This window comes from Crocodylus porosus, unplaced genomic scaffold (assembly GCF_001723895.1).
Source record: "Crocodylus porosus isolate Cpor-Errol unplaced genomic scaffold, CroPor_comp1, whole genome shotgun sequence".
NCBI classification, from domain to species: Eukaryota; Metazoa; Chordata; order Crocodylia; family Crocodylidae; genus Crocodylus; species Crocodylus porosus.
The window spans coordinates 32018349-32031136 of record NW_017728931.1 but is presented as its reverse complement, the minus strand read 5'-3'; the positions used below and the strand labels follow the sequence as shown (position 1 = coordinate 32031136).

General features: G+C 44.5%; 1 protein-coding gene across 3 annotated transcripts in view; it reads left to right on the top strand.

The window, feature by feature from the left end:
• The first annotated feature begins 6468 nt into the window (after window positions 1–6468).
• Window positions 6469–12788, top strand: part of PTPRO (protein tyrosine phosphatase, receptor type O) — a 258327-nt gene continuing 252007 nt past the window's right edge. For 2 of the 3 annotated variants that reach the window (XM_019544502.1, XM_019544500.1), the window contains exon 1: window positions 6469–6988. In XM_019544502.1, coding sequence (XP_019400047.1) covers window positions 6911–6988 — 78 coding nt within the window. In that variant the 5' untranslated portion in view covers window positions 6469–6910. The remainder of the gene's footprint in view (window positions 6989–12788) is intronic. The other variant, XM_019544501.1, reaches the window with a different exon arrangement.

Genomic DNA, 12788 nt, shown 5'->3' with positions numbered 1-12788 from the left:
GTTTTGTATTTTTCTTTCATGTCAAATCAAGTGTGATACCATTTTAATATCTGTAAATGGGGCGAAAGCTTTAGTAGGGGGAAAACAGTCAGCATGATCCTTCCCTCAAGGGTAACTGTTTATCACTGGTACAATAATTTAAAATACTCAGAAAATAAATAGCAAAACTCCCACCCTATTAATTCAGACAACTCCAAAATGGTAGAAGAATCCCAGTTCCTGAAAGGTATTTGCTGCTTTTGCCTTTCAAGCAGTGATTCTCCTTATCTTGCCCCTGAGCACATGTGTACAATGAGTGGGAAAATAAGTTGCTGTTAACTCCTAGTAAACTAGTTCTAAATTATGTCCTATGCCGTAATATATAAATTTGTCTTCCATTGGTGGCCTTTATCCTGTACTGGTAGGTGGGGCTCTGTGCAATTTCAGTCTTTTTGGTCTCTATGTAAAAATAAAAATGTGAATAATAATTCCCTGCAGAGCTGTAAATTTGGGCATGTTGCCAAGATTTGCCTAGTACCAAACTTTCCCATTCTTTCCCTGATTAATCCACTTCAAGTACGGGGAATAATTCATTCATCTTGATTAAAGAGCCCAGTTCATCAGACAAAAAAAAAGAAAGAGAAGACATCCATGTTTGGCTCCAACAGCTTGGAAATTTAGATTTTGCTGACTTAAGTCCCACATTATATGAAAACTGGAGATATGCAATATGCAAGTTAAACAGAACACTTTACCTCTGATTCATTATCATCTACCTCATTATAATTGTAAAAAAAAAACCTTCTTGATTTGTTTAAAGGACACCCCCCCACAGAAAGTTCATGAATGTAGTATGTAGCATCCTTCCTTAATGACTCCAGGATTTTAAACAGCAATGTTTTGCATTGTTTACGCTGCATACTCAACATCAAATGGCAAGGTAAAGTTACCAATGCAGAGGGTAAATTTACTAAGTGTGACAGCCCTACTCAAATAGACATGACTATGCTGGCTTAGCCATCTGAGCAGATTGGCAGATGCTATACAGGGAACTATCTAAGAGAACAAGAACAACAGGACATCCCAAGCTTTGCTACAAAGCAAGTGAGATATGAAGGCATTTGGAATTGATCCTGACCAATTGGAAACCTTGGCATGTGATCGGAACAAGTGACATCATTGTCTTCACCAGAGCATTGAAGTGACAGGAATTGCTCTTGAGGCGATCCATGAGTTCTTGTAGTAGGTCTTCATCGTGGGCTATAAGGGCAGCATCATTTGTGAACAGAAGTGCCCTGATAAGAATCTTTCTAACTTTAGTCTTTGCCTTAAGTCTTGACAGGTTGAAGAGTTTCCTTTCCAATCATGTGTGAAGGTATACTCCCTCTTCCATTTCTTTAAACGCTCAGTTCAGGAGTACTGAGAAGATTCCAAAGAGTATAAGGGCAAGAATGCATCCTTGTTTTGTTGTACGCACAAGTCGTACTGTGTATAAAGAAAGACAAGCAGGATCTTTTTCAGAGGGATAAGGCAATATACCACCACATTTATTGAAAACCCAAACTATTAAACCATTATCTTCTTATTGCTTAAATCATTATACTTATAGACACATTCATACACACACACACACACACACACCATTTTGCAGATATTGGGATGTTACCAGTCCTCAGGTACTCGAGTCACCTCAGTGGCCAACCAAGCTGACCATGAGGAAGAAGAGGCCAGGGGTCCATTGGATGCATACTGATGCCTCATTGTTGTGCAGAAGTTGTCCTCCCAAAGTCTTTTCCTTCTCACTCATCTTTTATAGTAGCAGCTACATGCCTGTTGCTTGTTTGTTAGACCAGGGGTGTCAGCTGCACATCTGTGATGACTTGTTTTCTTCTCAGCTTTAGTGGTTAGAAATTAACATAGGATTTGGGGAGTGGATTTTTCGCTTTGGGTTATCTGGCTGCTTCTTCAGCCATTTTTGCTCAGGTGTGATATTTTTTATTTTCTTTCTTGCTGTTTACATCTTTAGTTTCCATTTCCTTTCTTGCCATGTCCACACACATACCACATTCATACAAAACAAGAAAATATAAAAACATTAAGTTGGCTAAGTAAAACAAAATGGAGTTTTAGCTTCAATGAAATCCAACACTATCACTCTGCTTTTCATTTTGAAGCTGTCTGAAGTGGACTCATCAATCTGAGTGGTTGTTTTCATGTTGTCATGAAAGGAACGTATAAAACTTAACAGGTTTGGTGGGCATCCTGTATTTTCTAGGACGATAAACAGATCTGCTCTGCTGATGATGTCAGATGCTTTGGTTAGATCCATGAAGGCAATGTACAATAGTCAGTTCTGCTCTCTGCATTTTTCTTGAAGTTGCTGCAGGAAAAATATCATGTCTATGGTTGATCTTCCAGCCCTGAATCCGCACTGACGTTCAGGGTAGACATGACCTGCCAGGTGTTGTAGGTGCACCAAGATAACCCTTGTGAAAGCTTTTCCTGCTATACTTAGTAGTGAGATACTTCTGTAGTTGTTGCAGTTGCCCTTATCTCCTTTATTTTTAGAGAGAGTCATGCTTGCATCACACATCTTTCCAGCATTTGAGTAGCAGCTGATGAAGATATGGTAGTGGGCTTTTTTTCCCACACTTGATAATTTCCAGTGGGATGCCATCTTTTCCAGGAGCCTTGCCATTTGATAATGAACCAATGGTTTTGTTTAACTCTTCCACAGTGGGCTCCACATCTAACTCTGGCATGACCTATAGAGTAGGTTTTTGATCCAGTGATTTATTGGTGATGTTTCTTTCTTGTGAGCATAGCTCTGAGTAGTATTCAATCCAGCAAGGTATCTGCTTGCTTTTTCACACTGCATGTAATTAACTTGTGGAGCTCATTACCACAAGATACTGAAGAGGCTGACCAATTAATCAGGTTCAAAAGAGAATTAGACACATTCATAGGTGTAAGCAGATATCTTGTTGGGCCTCTGAATGTAACTAATCCTCTTTTGAACCTGGTTAATTGGTCAGCCACTGCAGTATCTTGTGATAATGAGCTCCACAAGTTAATTATATGCAGTGTGAAAAAGAACTTTCTTTAGTTTGTTTTAAAACTGCTTCCTAATTATTTTCTCAATTGTCCCTTACTTCTGATGGTAAACATGAAATCCCCATTTACTTTTTCTGTAAAACTCATGATTTTATAGACCTCTGGCTATTAAAGTGGCCTTTTGTCTAAACTGAAATATCCTAGCCTATTTAGTCATTTCTCATATAGTGACCTCTCCAGCTCCCTTTTTATCCTTGTTGTCCTTCTCTGTACCTTTTTTACCTCTGCTATATCATTTTGGAGGTGGAGGGATCTGAACTGCACACAATATTCAAGGTGTGGAAGTACTGTAAGTTTATACAGTGGAATAATGACATTTTACGTTTTGTTTTCAGTTCCCTTCCAAATAATTACTAGCATCCTATTTGTATTTCTTATTGCTACTGAACACCAGGCTGGTGTTTTCAGAAAACTGTTCACAATAATTCCCAGACCCCTTTCCTGAACAGTAGCAGCTAATGTAGCACCTATCCTTCTGTGTATACAATTCTGATTACTTTTTCCTATACGCATTACTTTGCAGTTATTAACACTGAATTTCATCTGCAATTTTGTTGGCCATTCACTCTATTTTATGAGATCCATATATATAAAATGCATAGTTAGCCTTGTTTTTTACCACTCTGAATAGTTGGTGCAATTAAAGGTGGGACTAGGCATGTTTCCCCCATCCAAGTCCATCTGCAGACTCCAAATCTAGAAGTTTGTCAATGCAGCAAATCTGGTTTCCATGTCATGTGCCTGCTCTTGAGCTCTGGGTCTGTGGTGTACCTGACAGCAGCCACTGGGGATGATCTCAGAACAGCGTCACTGGCAAACTGCTAGGTCTGGAGCATATCAGCTGGTGGACAAAGTGAGGTCAGAGCTGCTATAGCAGGATAGACAAGCTCTCAGCACCAGTTTGAATGCTTTGGTGTGGGGTCGCTTACTCCACTTACTTCACACTGACTATTCCCTCAGATTTGGTGTGGAATTGTTATGCCACTGTAAATTCATACCCTAACTTACCTAGCAGGAACTTTGTCAGGGGTAAGCTCATAGTTTTATAGATGTTAGAGTCGGAAGGGACCTATTAGATCATAGAGTCCACCCCCCTGCCCTGAAGAGGTTCAGATCTCCCAATCAGTCCAGATAGGGTTTTTTCTATAGGCCTTTAACCAGATGAGTAGCCCTCCACTGAACCCTCTCCAGGCCATCCACATCCCTCCCAAAGTGCTGCGCCCAAAACTGGACGCAGTACTCCAGCTGCATCATAACCAATGCTGCACAGAGGGGAAGTATCACCTCCCTAGACCTGTTTATATGCAAGAAAGGGTGCAGTTAGCTTTACTTATTACCTCATCACACTGGTGACTCATGTTCATTTTGGAGTTGACTGTGACTCCAAGATCCCTTTCCACAGTTGTGCTACTTAGAGTGGTACCTCCAAGGCTATAGGAGTGTTGATGATTCTTCCTCCCCAGGTGCAACACATGACATTCATCCTTGTTAAACTGCATCCTATTCTGTTCGGCCCATTTCCTTAGCCTGTCCAAATCAGCCTAGATTCGCTCCCTGCTGTCTAGTTTGTGTACCTCCAGCCATAGTTTGGTGTCATCAGCAAACTTGGACAGGGTGCTTTCTACTCCCTCGTCCAAGTCACTAAAGAAGATATTGAATAGTACCAGTCCCAGGATAAAGCCTTGGGAGACTCTGCCGCTCGCATTTCTCCAGATAGAAAACAACCTGTCCACCACCTGTCTGGGTGCATCCCATAAGCCAATTTACTACCCACCAGACTGTGTAATAATCCACATTGTGACTGTTTAGTTTATTTATAAGAATTGGGTGTGACACTGTGTCAAAGGCCTTTTTAAAATCTAAGTAAATAACATCTACCTCTATTCCTTCATCCAAGCATTTTGTGACCCGGTTGTAAAATGAAACCAGGTTAGTCAGGCAGGATCTGCCTGCTATGAACCCATGCTGGTTGCCCCTTAGCATCATTTTACCTGCTGGTCCCCCACAAATGTGATCCTTAACAATTTTCTCAAAGGTCTTGCCAAGGACAGAGGTGAGGCTAACCAGCCTCTTTCCTCCGCTTCTTGAAAATAGTGACCATATTGGCCCTTTTCCAATCCCCTGGGACATGTCTTGAGCACCATGAGTGCTTAGACAGTTGTGTCAGCAGCTCCACTATGACTCCAGCTAATTCCCTAAGTACCCTAGGATGAAGATCATCAGGACCTGTTGACTTAAATACATTCAACCCCTCCAGGTGCCCCTTTACTAGGTCAGCTTGAACAGTTGGTGGGTTGGTATCTATTCTAAGGTGTCAATGGGATGTGTATTTGTATTCTGTCCAGGAACACGGATGCAAAAAAATCATTTAGACACTTCGCTTTGGCCATCCTATCTGTTACCAGTTGCTCTACTTCATCCTGAAGGGGCCCTAAGTTACCCTGCACCTTCTTTTTGCTTCCTATGTACTTAAAGAATGATGTTTTGTTATCCTTAACTTTTGCTGACAGCCTAAGCTCCATTTCCACTTTGGCTCTCCTCACTGTTTCCCTGCAAGCTCGAGCCAACCAGGTATATGACTCATTGGTTGGGAGATCAGATCCTTACATTGGAAGTTGTAATCTTCTCAGAGACCTAGTTCATTGAACAACCACTTTTCCTACGTAATGGTCTGGGGCTGGAATATTTTCTGTGTAGGCTACATTAAGTAAGAGCATTTGGAACCTGATTCATCATGCAGCTGGAGTTCTCCTGCAAGACGCTCAGCACCTTGCTTTCTTAGGCAATTAGGCCTCAGTCCTGCAATGACTTACATAGGCATTGAACTTGCATTAGCAGCACTCTGGCAGAAGTCAGTGATTCCCCATGTGACAAAGCGGTCCATTTGCATGGTCAGCTGCATCGTAGTACTTCTTAGACACAAGATTACTATTCTCACAAGCATGGGGCAGTTACTAACACAAACCAGCTTCTGGATGGGGGTCAAAAGAGGCAAGCATATAGTAACCTCCTCTGGTAAGTGTAAAATTATATCACAGTCATATCAAGAGAGCAATTACACTATTACACTCAGGGCTGTTCTCTCTCTGGCAGCTCAGTATGAAACCATCTCCCAAGACAGCAATATGTGGAGTGCAATGGCAAATATATAGGCGTATATGTTAATGGTAGGCATCTGTGGGAGAGTGGACTGGAATTTTTTTTGGTGGGGGAGAAAGGCTGTGAGTCCATTTTATTATGTGACCTCCAAAAGAGAGAAAACCTGCTTGGGCAAGAATAAGAGTCCTTAGCTTGGGGCTGGGGGCAGGATCTGGGGAAGGGAGAGGAGGGGTGGAGCTACCAGGGGGTGGAGATGGCAGGGGAGGGAGGGAGAGAAGCAGAGAGATGGGAGGCTGCTTGTCACTTCCAGCTCCGTGCCTGGAATGAGGGCTCCTCGGTCATCCAGGGGAAGCCAGGAGGGATAAGAAAAGGAGGACCCGAGCAAAGGGAAGCGGGGGCTCCACCGATCACCCTCCTGCACCTCCAGAGGAGGAGGGGCAGCAGCAGCAAAGTCCCGGCCCCTTCTCCCTCCCCCTGCTTTTGAATGCAGGGATCAGAGAAACCACTGGAAGAACATTAAACATAAAAATCCAGCCCTCTCCCCCACATGAAATACAAGAAGCGGGAGAGGAGCCCGTCCTGCGAGTCCCCTGATGCTGCAGCGGCTCGCCATTGTTAGCAGCACTCGGGGGCCAAGAAAAGAGGAGGAGGAGGAGGAGGAAGATCGCAGCCTCCCTGCTGAGATCGCGGCGGGCGACGCTCTTCCCCTTCCACTTCCATGGTCGGGATCCTGCCGGAGGGAGCGGGCGGCGGCCAGATGATCCGCTTCTCCCTGCTCTGGCTCTTTGTGCTCAAGGTAAGGCAGAGCTCGCCTGCATCCTCACCCGCCGCCGCCGCGCAGCGGGTCTCGGCGCCCGGGCAAGGCACAGATGTGCGGCTGGATCCATGGGTTACATCGTCTTAGGGCCGGGGGGGTTAATGGGTTTGTCACTTGCGCCTCTCCCTTTTGTGCTGGGAATTATGAGCGCCGGCGCCCAAGACCGAGCAGGGAGGATGCGCTGCCCAGGGCGAAAGGCAGTCACTTTCCTCGGGCAGTGATCACTCTCGGAGCCTGCCTCCCCCGACGCCAGCTGGCAGAAGCAGGGGCTTTGTGCTCGCCCGGGGGAGCGTCTGGCCCTGCATGTGCTAAGACCTCGAAACCTTATTGTCTCATTCCGCCGTGGCCCCTGGCGGGGCGCGCCGGGAGCTGCAAGGAGCAGCGAGAGGGATCCAGGCGGAAAGGGGAGTGTGCCCTGCTCGGAGACATCCCTGCCGCCCCCCGCACCGCAGCCTGGGCCGCCCCCGCCCCATTGTGCCGCTTCCCGTGTCGTGCCTGGAGGGTCCGAGCGGGGGAAGCCGCCGGGCTCCTGCGGGGGACAGCCGGTCCCCTCGCCTGTCACTCACGCGTTGCAGGGAGCAGAAATGCCCACCGAAAGGAAGGAAAAGAACAGGGGGAGAGGGGGGTGCCGGCTGGGATAGCTTCTGCTTGCTGCTTTTCTACACGCATGCATACGTGTATACACATACACACACATACGTATACACACACGTACACACACATGTGCATATACATACCTGTATACACACATACACGTGTATACATACATACATATATGTATACTTACATACCTATATACACACATACATGTGTATACATACATACATATATGTATACATACATACCTATATACACACATACATATGTATACATACATAGCTGTATAGGCATATACACACACATGCATACGTATATACACACATACATGCCATTGTTCAGCCTAATCCAAAGTTATTGCATTACTGGGATATTGGCAAACGTCATTGTCAGTCTTCCCACATGATATTTCATGCAAGTGCGATTGAAATGTCATTGCAGAATCATTCGTTCCCATTCCCCCCGGCCTACCATCACTTTAGTTCTTTTCTAGCAAGTGGTTTTTATCAGCAGCCACAGTCTAGAAATCCAAAAAAGAAAAAAGGAAAAAAGGTAAACAGGAACTATCCCTTCAGCACCCCAGTGACACCTAATTTAGGGGCAGATTCTGCAGGGAAGCCTATGGCAGCTGAGTGGTGCTCAGCACCTCAGGGTAAATGTTCAGGATGGGTGGCAGGATTAGTCCAATGAACAAAAGAACACATTTGAGATCTTTGGTTTGGCCATGGATACATTCCACTAAGGAACACATCAGTTGCTTTTCAGAGGGTTTTTGTTTTGTTCTGTTTTTTTGGCTGGGTGTTCCCCCCCCCTGCAGCATTGTGATTAATATGATACAGAAAGCGGGGGGGGGGGGGGGGGGGGGGGGGCGGTAAATGCTCATACTTTTTTATTGTTTCAATGCTTAGCATTACATTTAGATATTAACTGGCCACGTTCAAGCTCTGAACATCTCCCTGACATTCATTTTCTAAGTTCTGCCTAACACTGAAAGCTTGGTTACGCATGCCTTTTTTCCCCCTCTTTTCATTTTTGCTCCATTAATGTTTCCTTGAGCACGTTGAATATGCTTCACCTAAGCCTTCTAAGGGAAATGTATGTACCATGCAGGCTATGTCTTGACCATAATTATTATTGCACTCAAATTACAGTATTCTGCTCATTAATAAAACCAACCCAGAGTTTTGCATAATTGTCAGTCAATGCTTAAGACAGCACCTCATCTAGGGCTCTGATCCTTTATATCTTTCCTGATGTTGATCCTTGTTCACACAAATGACCTCCTGCATCTGTCAGAGTTTGTAGCTCAACCTAGAATAGTGTTGTAGCTGGTAAAAACTGACATTGCCTTGACAGAACTATTTAGAGGAAGCTTCTACCACATCTGTTCACACTCTAGTTGCCTGCTTTCCCTGCTTTCACTTCCACAAGTGCTGAAATATGCATTTGCTTCACACATAATGTTAATGTATTCGGTAGGATTTTGTTTTAGAGGGCTTGGGGACTGATGTTTTGGAAAGAAAGGAGGATAGCAGGTATTTACAGGTAAGCAAGTAGCTGAGTGAACTGTAGTTAATTTTTATTCTAACCCTTCATTTCATTCAATTCATACAAAATTTTAAGCACATATTTTAGTCCCATTGACTCCCACAGGACTTAGTTATGGGCAGAAGCCAAGGTTGTTCATTAGCATCTTTATGACAGATTTGCTTTAGACATAATGAAAGGAAAATACATGTCTGGCTTTAAAAAAAATGATGTCATACTATTCCAATAAGAGAGCAAGAAATCAAGAAAAGAAGATTTTCAGGAAGTCTAAGTCTCAGGGTATTATTCCTGTAGAAATTATCACCACTTCTGAGTCAGAAGTGTTTCAGGCATGTTATTTAGTATCACTGCTCAAGAAAGATCCAGGAGTAGAATGCCAGGAAGCATTGCGAAAAAGTAACAAAGTGCATGAGAGTTATGTGGTAGCTTGGAATAACGGGGAAACCTGCAGATCATGACTGAGGTGAACTGGAAGCATAGTCTGTGACAGAAAATATGGCCTTAGTTGGATAGTAAGCCTACTTTTATTAAATCATGTATATGGTTACTATATACTACGCTGAGAATTGAAGTAGGAATTCACATACAGATGGAAGTAAATGGGGGTATTACAGGATAGGACTGAAATGCACTGGAAGAGATATCTGAGGAAGTTTGTGCACAGCCTGACCACTCAGCATCCTGGTTCAGCCCCTGGTTATAAATCTATTTTCATGAGCATGAAATTAAGTTTTCTTTAAGTATCTAATCTGTTTGTTTGTTTTGCAGTGAAAAATAAATTAAATAAAAGAGGTTACAGTTTCCACCTAGAGCATTTTATTCACTCCCTGCTTTTTAGACATGCCAGCTTCTTGGAGACAGGAAGCACTGGCTCTTTAAAATTCTAAGAGTTGCCAAGCTAATGTTATTAAATTGATGTTTCGCCTAGAAGTTAATCTCATTGAGAAAACAGCTGCACCGAACTGATGAATCCCAAGAAGGGCAAAGGCTGCCTCTGTGAGCTTGCTGTTTCAGCATTGGTGGGCCAACTGTCACTTGCTAAACTGTATCTGTTTGGTGTGGATAAAACATCAGCCTTGCTGCCCATCTGGCAGTTTGTAAAACTGTCACCTGAGAGGCTTTGCCCAGTGACAAAGCTGTTCAAACTGTTTCCTCTCCCCTTCCTGACATTGCTCACTACACAGCTGAGCCATGGATCTTCACATGGGCACCAGCACACTCGAATGTATTTGGAAGCATCACAATGCAAAATTTAAATCTTACAGTGCTCTTTCACAATGGCTTTCTGTGGCAGGGCACTTGGTATGCTTGCCAATTTAAGAGATCAGGCAGTCTGCTGAGCCACGCAAGAGGGGTCAAGCCTCATTAGAGAGTCAGCTGACCCGGGGCCAGCAGGCTAGGCTTGATCAAGGGAGTCACCTGATTGCAAAGGAGACCTCTGATTGGAGGAGGTCTAGGCTTAGACAGTTTATAAGCTCAGAGTAGGAGAGCAGGATTTGCAGTAACATCTTGGGAGCTGGTGGAGGGATGACATCTAGCAGGAAGGCTGTAACACCTGAATGTCAGCAAGGAGAGTAACATCTGAAATATCCAGAGGTTTGGGTAGGAGCTAAGGGGATGGATGAAGTTCCTGGGGAACCCAGTGTAGGGTCCAGAGCCCTGAGAAGGGGCTGTATACACGGGGACCTGATGAGAGGCCAGAAGGGCTGAGTGTACAAGGGCGTGTTGAGCAGTTAGAAGAGCCCTGAGAAAAGGGTCATATATGTGTAAGAGATGTGGGGAAGGGCCTGGGTGAACCCACTGAGTGGCAGAGCACAGGGGCCTATTGAGGGGCCTGGATAAGCACAGAGAAGGAAAGAGGGCTGCAGTAAGAAAGATCTGTTGGGGGCTCTGAGCTCACCCAGAGAGAGGGAATGATCTGTGAAGGGGTCTGAGAGGGCGGCCATGCAGAGAAGAGAGGGTTGGCTGCTTTGGGATTGACTCTAGGAACCTCACTGGTCCAAGCTGGGGCCAGGGCCTGGGTAGGGCCAAAGGGTGAAATATTCCTCCCCCTGGGAGCCTGGAGTCTCGACTGCCCTGGAGGTGGGATCAGGGCCTAGGAGGATGAGGCCTGGTACTAGACTGTCTGAGGAGGATGGATCTAGGACAGGGGTCAGAGTGAGCTGGGGGCCAGATACAGAGGGTTCAGATGAGATGGAGCCAGGACCAAGGGGCCTGGTGGTTAGCAGCCCTGATGTAGTGTAGCACATTTAAGGGGGCCCCAGAGAGGGGCATATAAGGTCAGGTAGGCCTGAAAGACCGGTCCTGGGTAAGAACTAAAACTGCACCCTACTGGAGCTGTTTAGTGTGGTGGGGTGGCCTGTGGTGAGGGAGCCTTCATGAAATGCCATGCATGGGCCACTCAAGGCATGGCAGGTGAGAGCAGGACAGACTGCCCTTTAAGCAGGGCAATTTCAAATTTATTTTTTGGGTGCCCCATGACACTTCCCCATATGATTTTTGAGGTGGGGGGGGTGGGGGAAGGAGGAAAGGGATGTTCACTTGGAAAATACAGATCAATGAGGATTTACAGTACCTGGGAAGTGAAGTGTTGTGGGTCTTTTCAGAAAATTGCCGCACACTTCCTGCTGTAGATATTACTGTCTTTACAAAGTACATGTAAAGCCCATGTGCTCCTACAAGGCTTGGAAACAATCAGTTCCCTAAAATATTGATTGACTGAGATTCAAAGTAAAGACACTAATCCAAACCTGTTGGCACTTTAACATAACGATTTGCACAATACATACAATTAGATCAAACCCCAGAAACTTTAAAATCCCTTTCAGAGGAACTTGGCTGTTGTCCAGCCAACCAGTCAAATACTCTTTTATCATCTAGGAAATTTTACCTTCAGCTTTCTCCAGGCATGCTGGCTTTTGCTGTATGTCCAGTCACCAAACCTGGGTTACTTTCAAACACAGGAAGGGAATAAGACCTTCAGGTATTTACAAAAGATACCTTTGTTGCAGGTCACTCTTTTTTAATGAAGGGCATCCAGCTGAAGGAACACTGCTGACCATAGTTGTGGTAGATTTGATATGTTTTCTCAGGTTGGCACCCCACCCATTCAGAGCTTTAGGTGTCATAATGAAGACCTTAACCTTCACTTGCAAAACCAGAATCAGTTAGTGCTGGTATTCCGAGATCTGCACTATATATTCCAGTTAGGTGTGCCACTCAGTAAGAGACCTCTTTGTTCTGCAATAGCTTCAGCCTCTACATGACTGTAATATATAGTTCTATATAAAGGACACTGCAACAGCTTAACTTTTTGAGGGGAAAACCTAGATTACCATGACAAGTTCTACATGTGAAAGGGAAAACTGCAAGTCTCTAGTTAGATGTATGTGATAAAAAGCTGAATGGGTCAGTGCTGTACTGTGTTTGTCAAGCAGCACCCACAGCTCTATAATCACCCATAAGTGCAGATGCCATTAATTAAGATTAATATCATTAATATAAAACTCTATTAATTATTAATACCCGAGCAATCAAAGGATTTCCAGTTGCAAATGGCCATCATTACTTTAGTCTGTTCTAGACTGAGCTTCAAACAGCTTGGTTAATCCATATTGCAATCTTGGCTAGACAA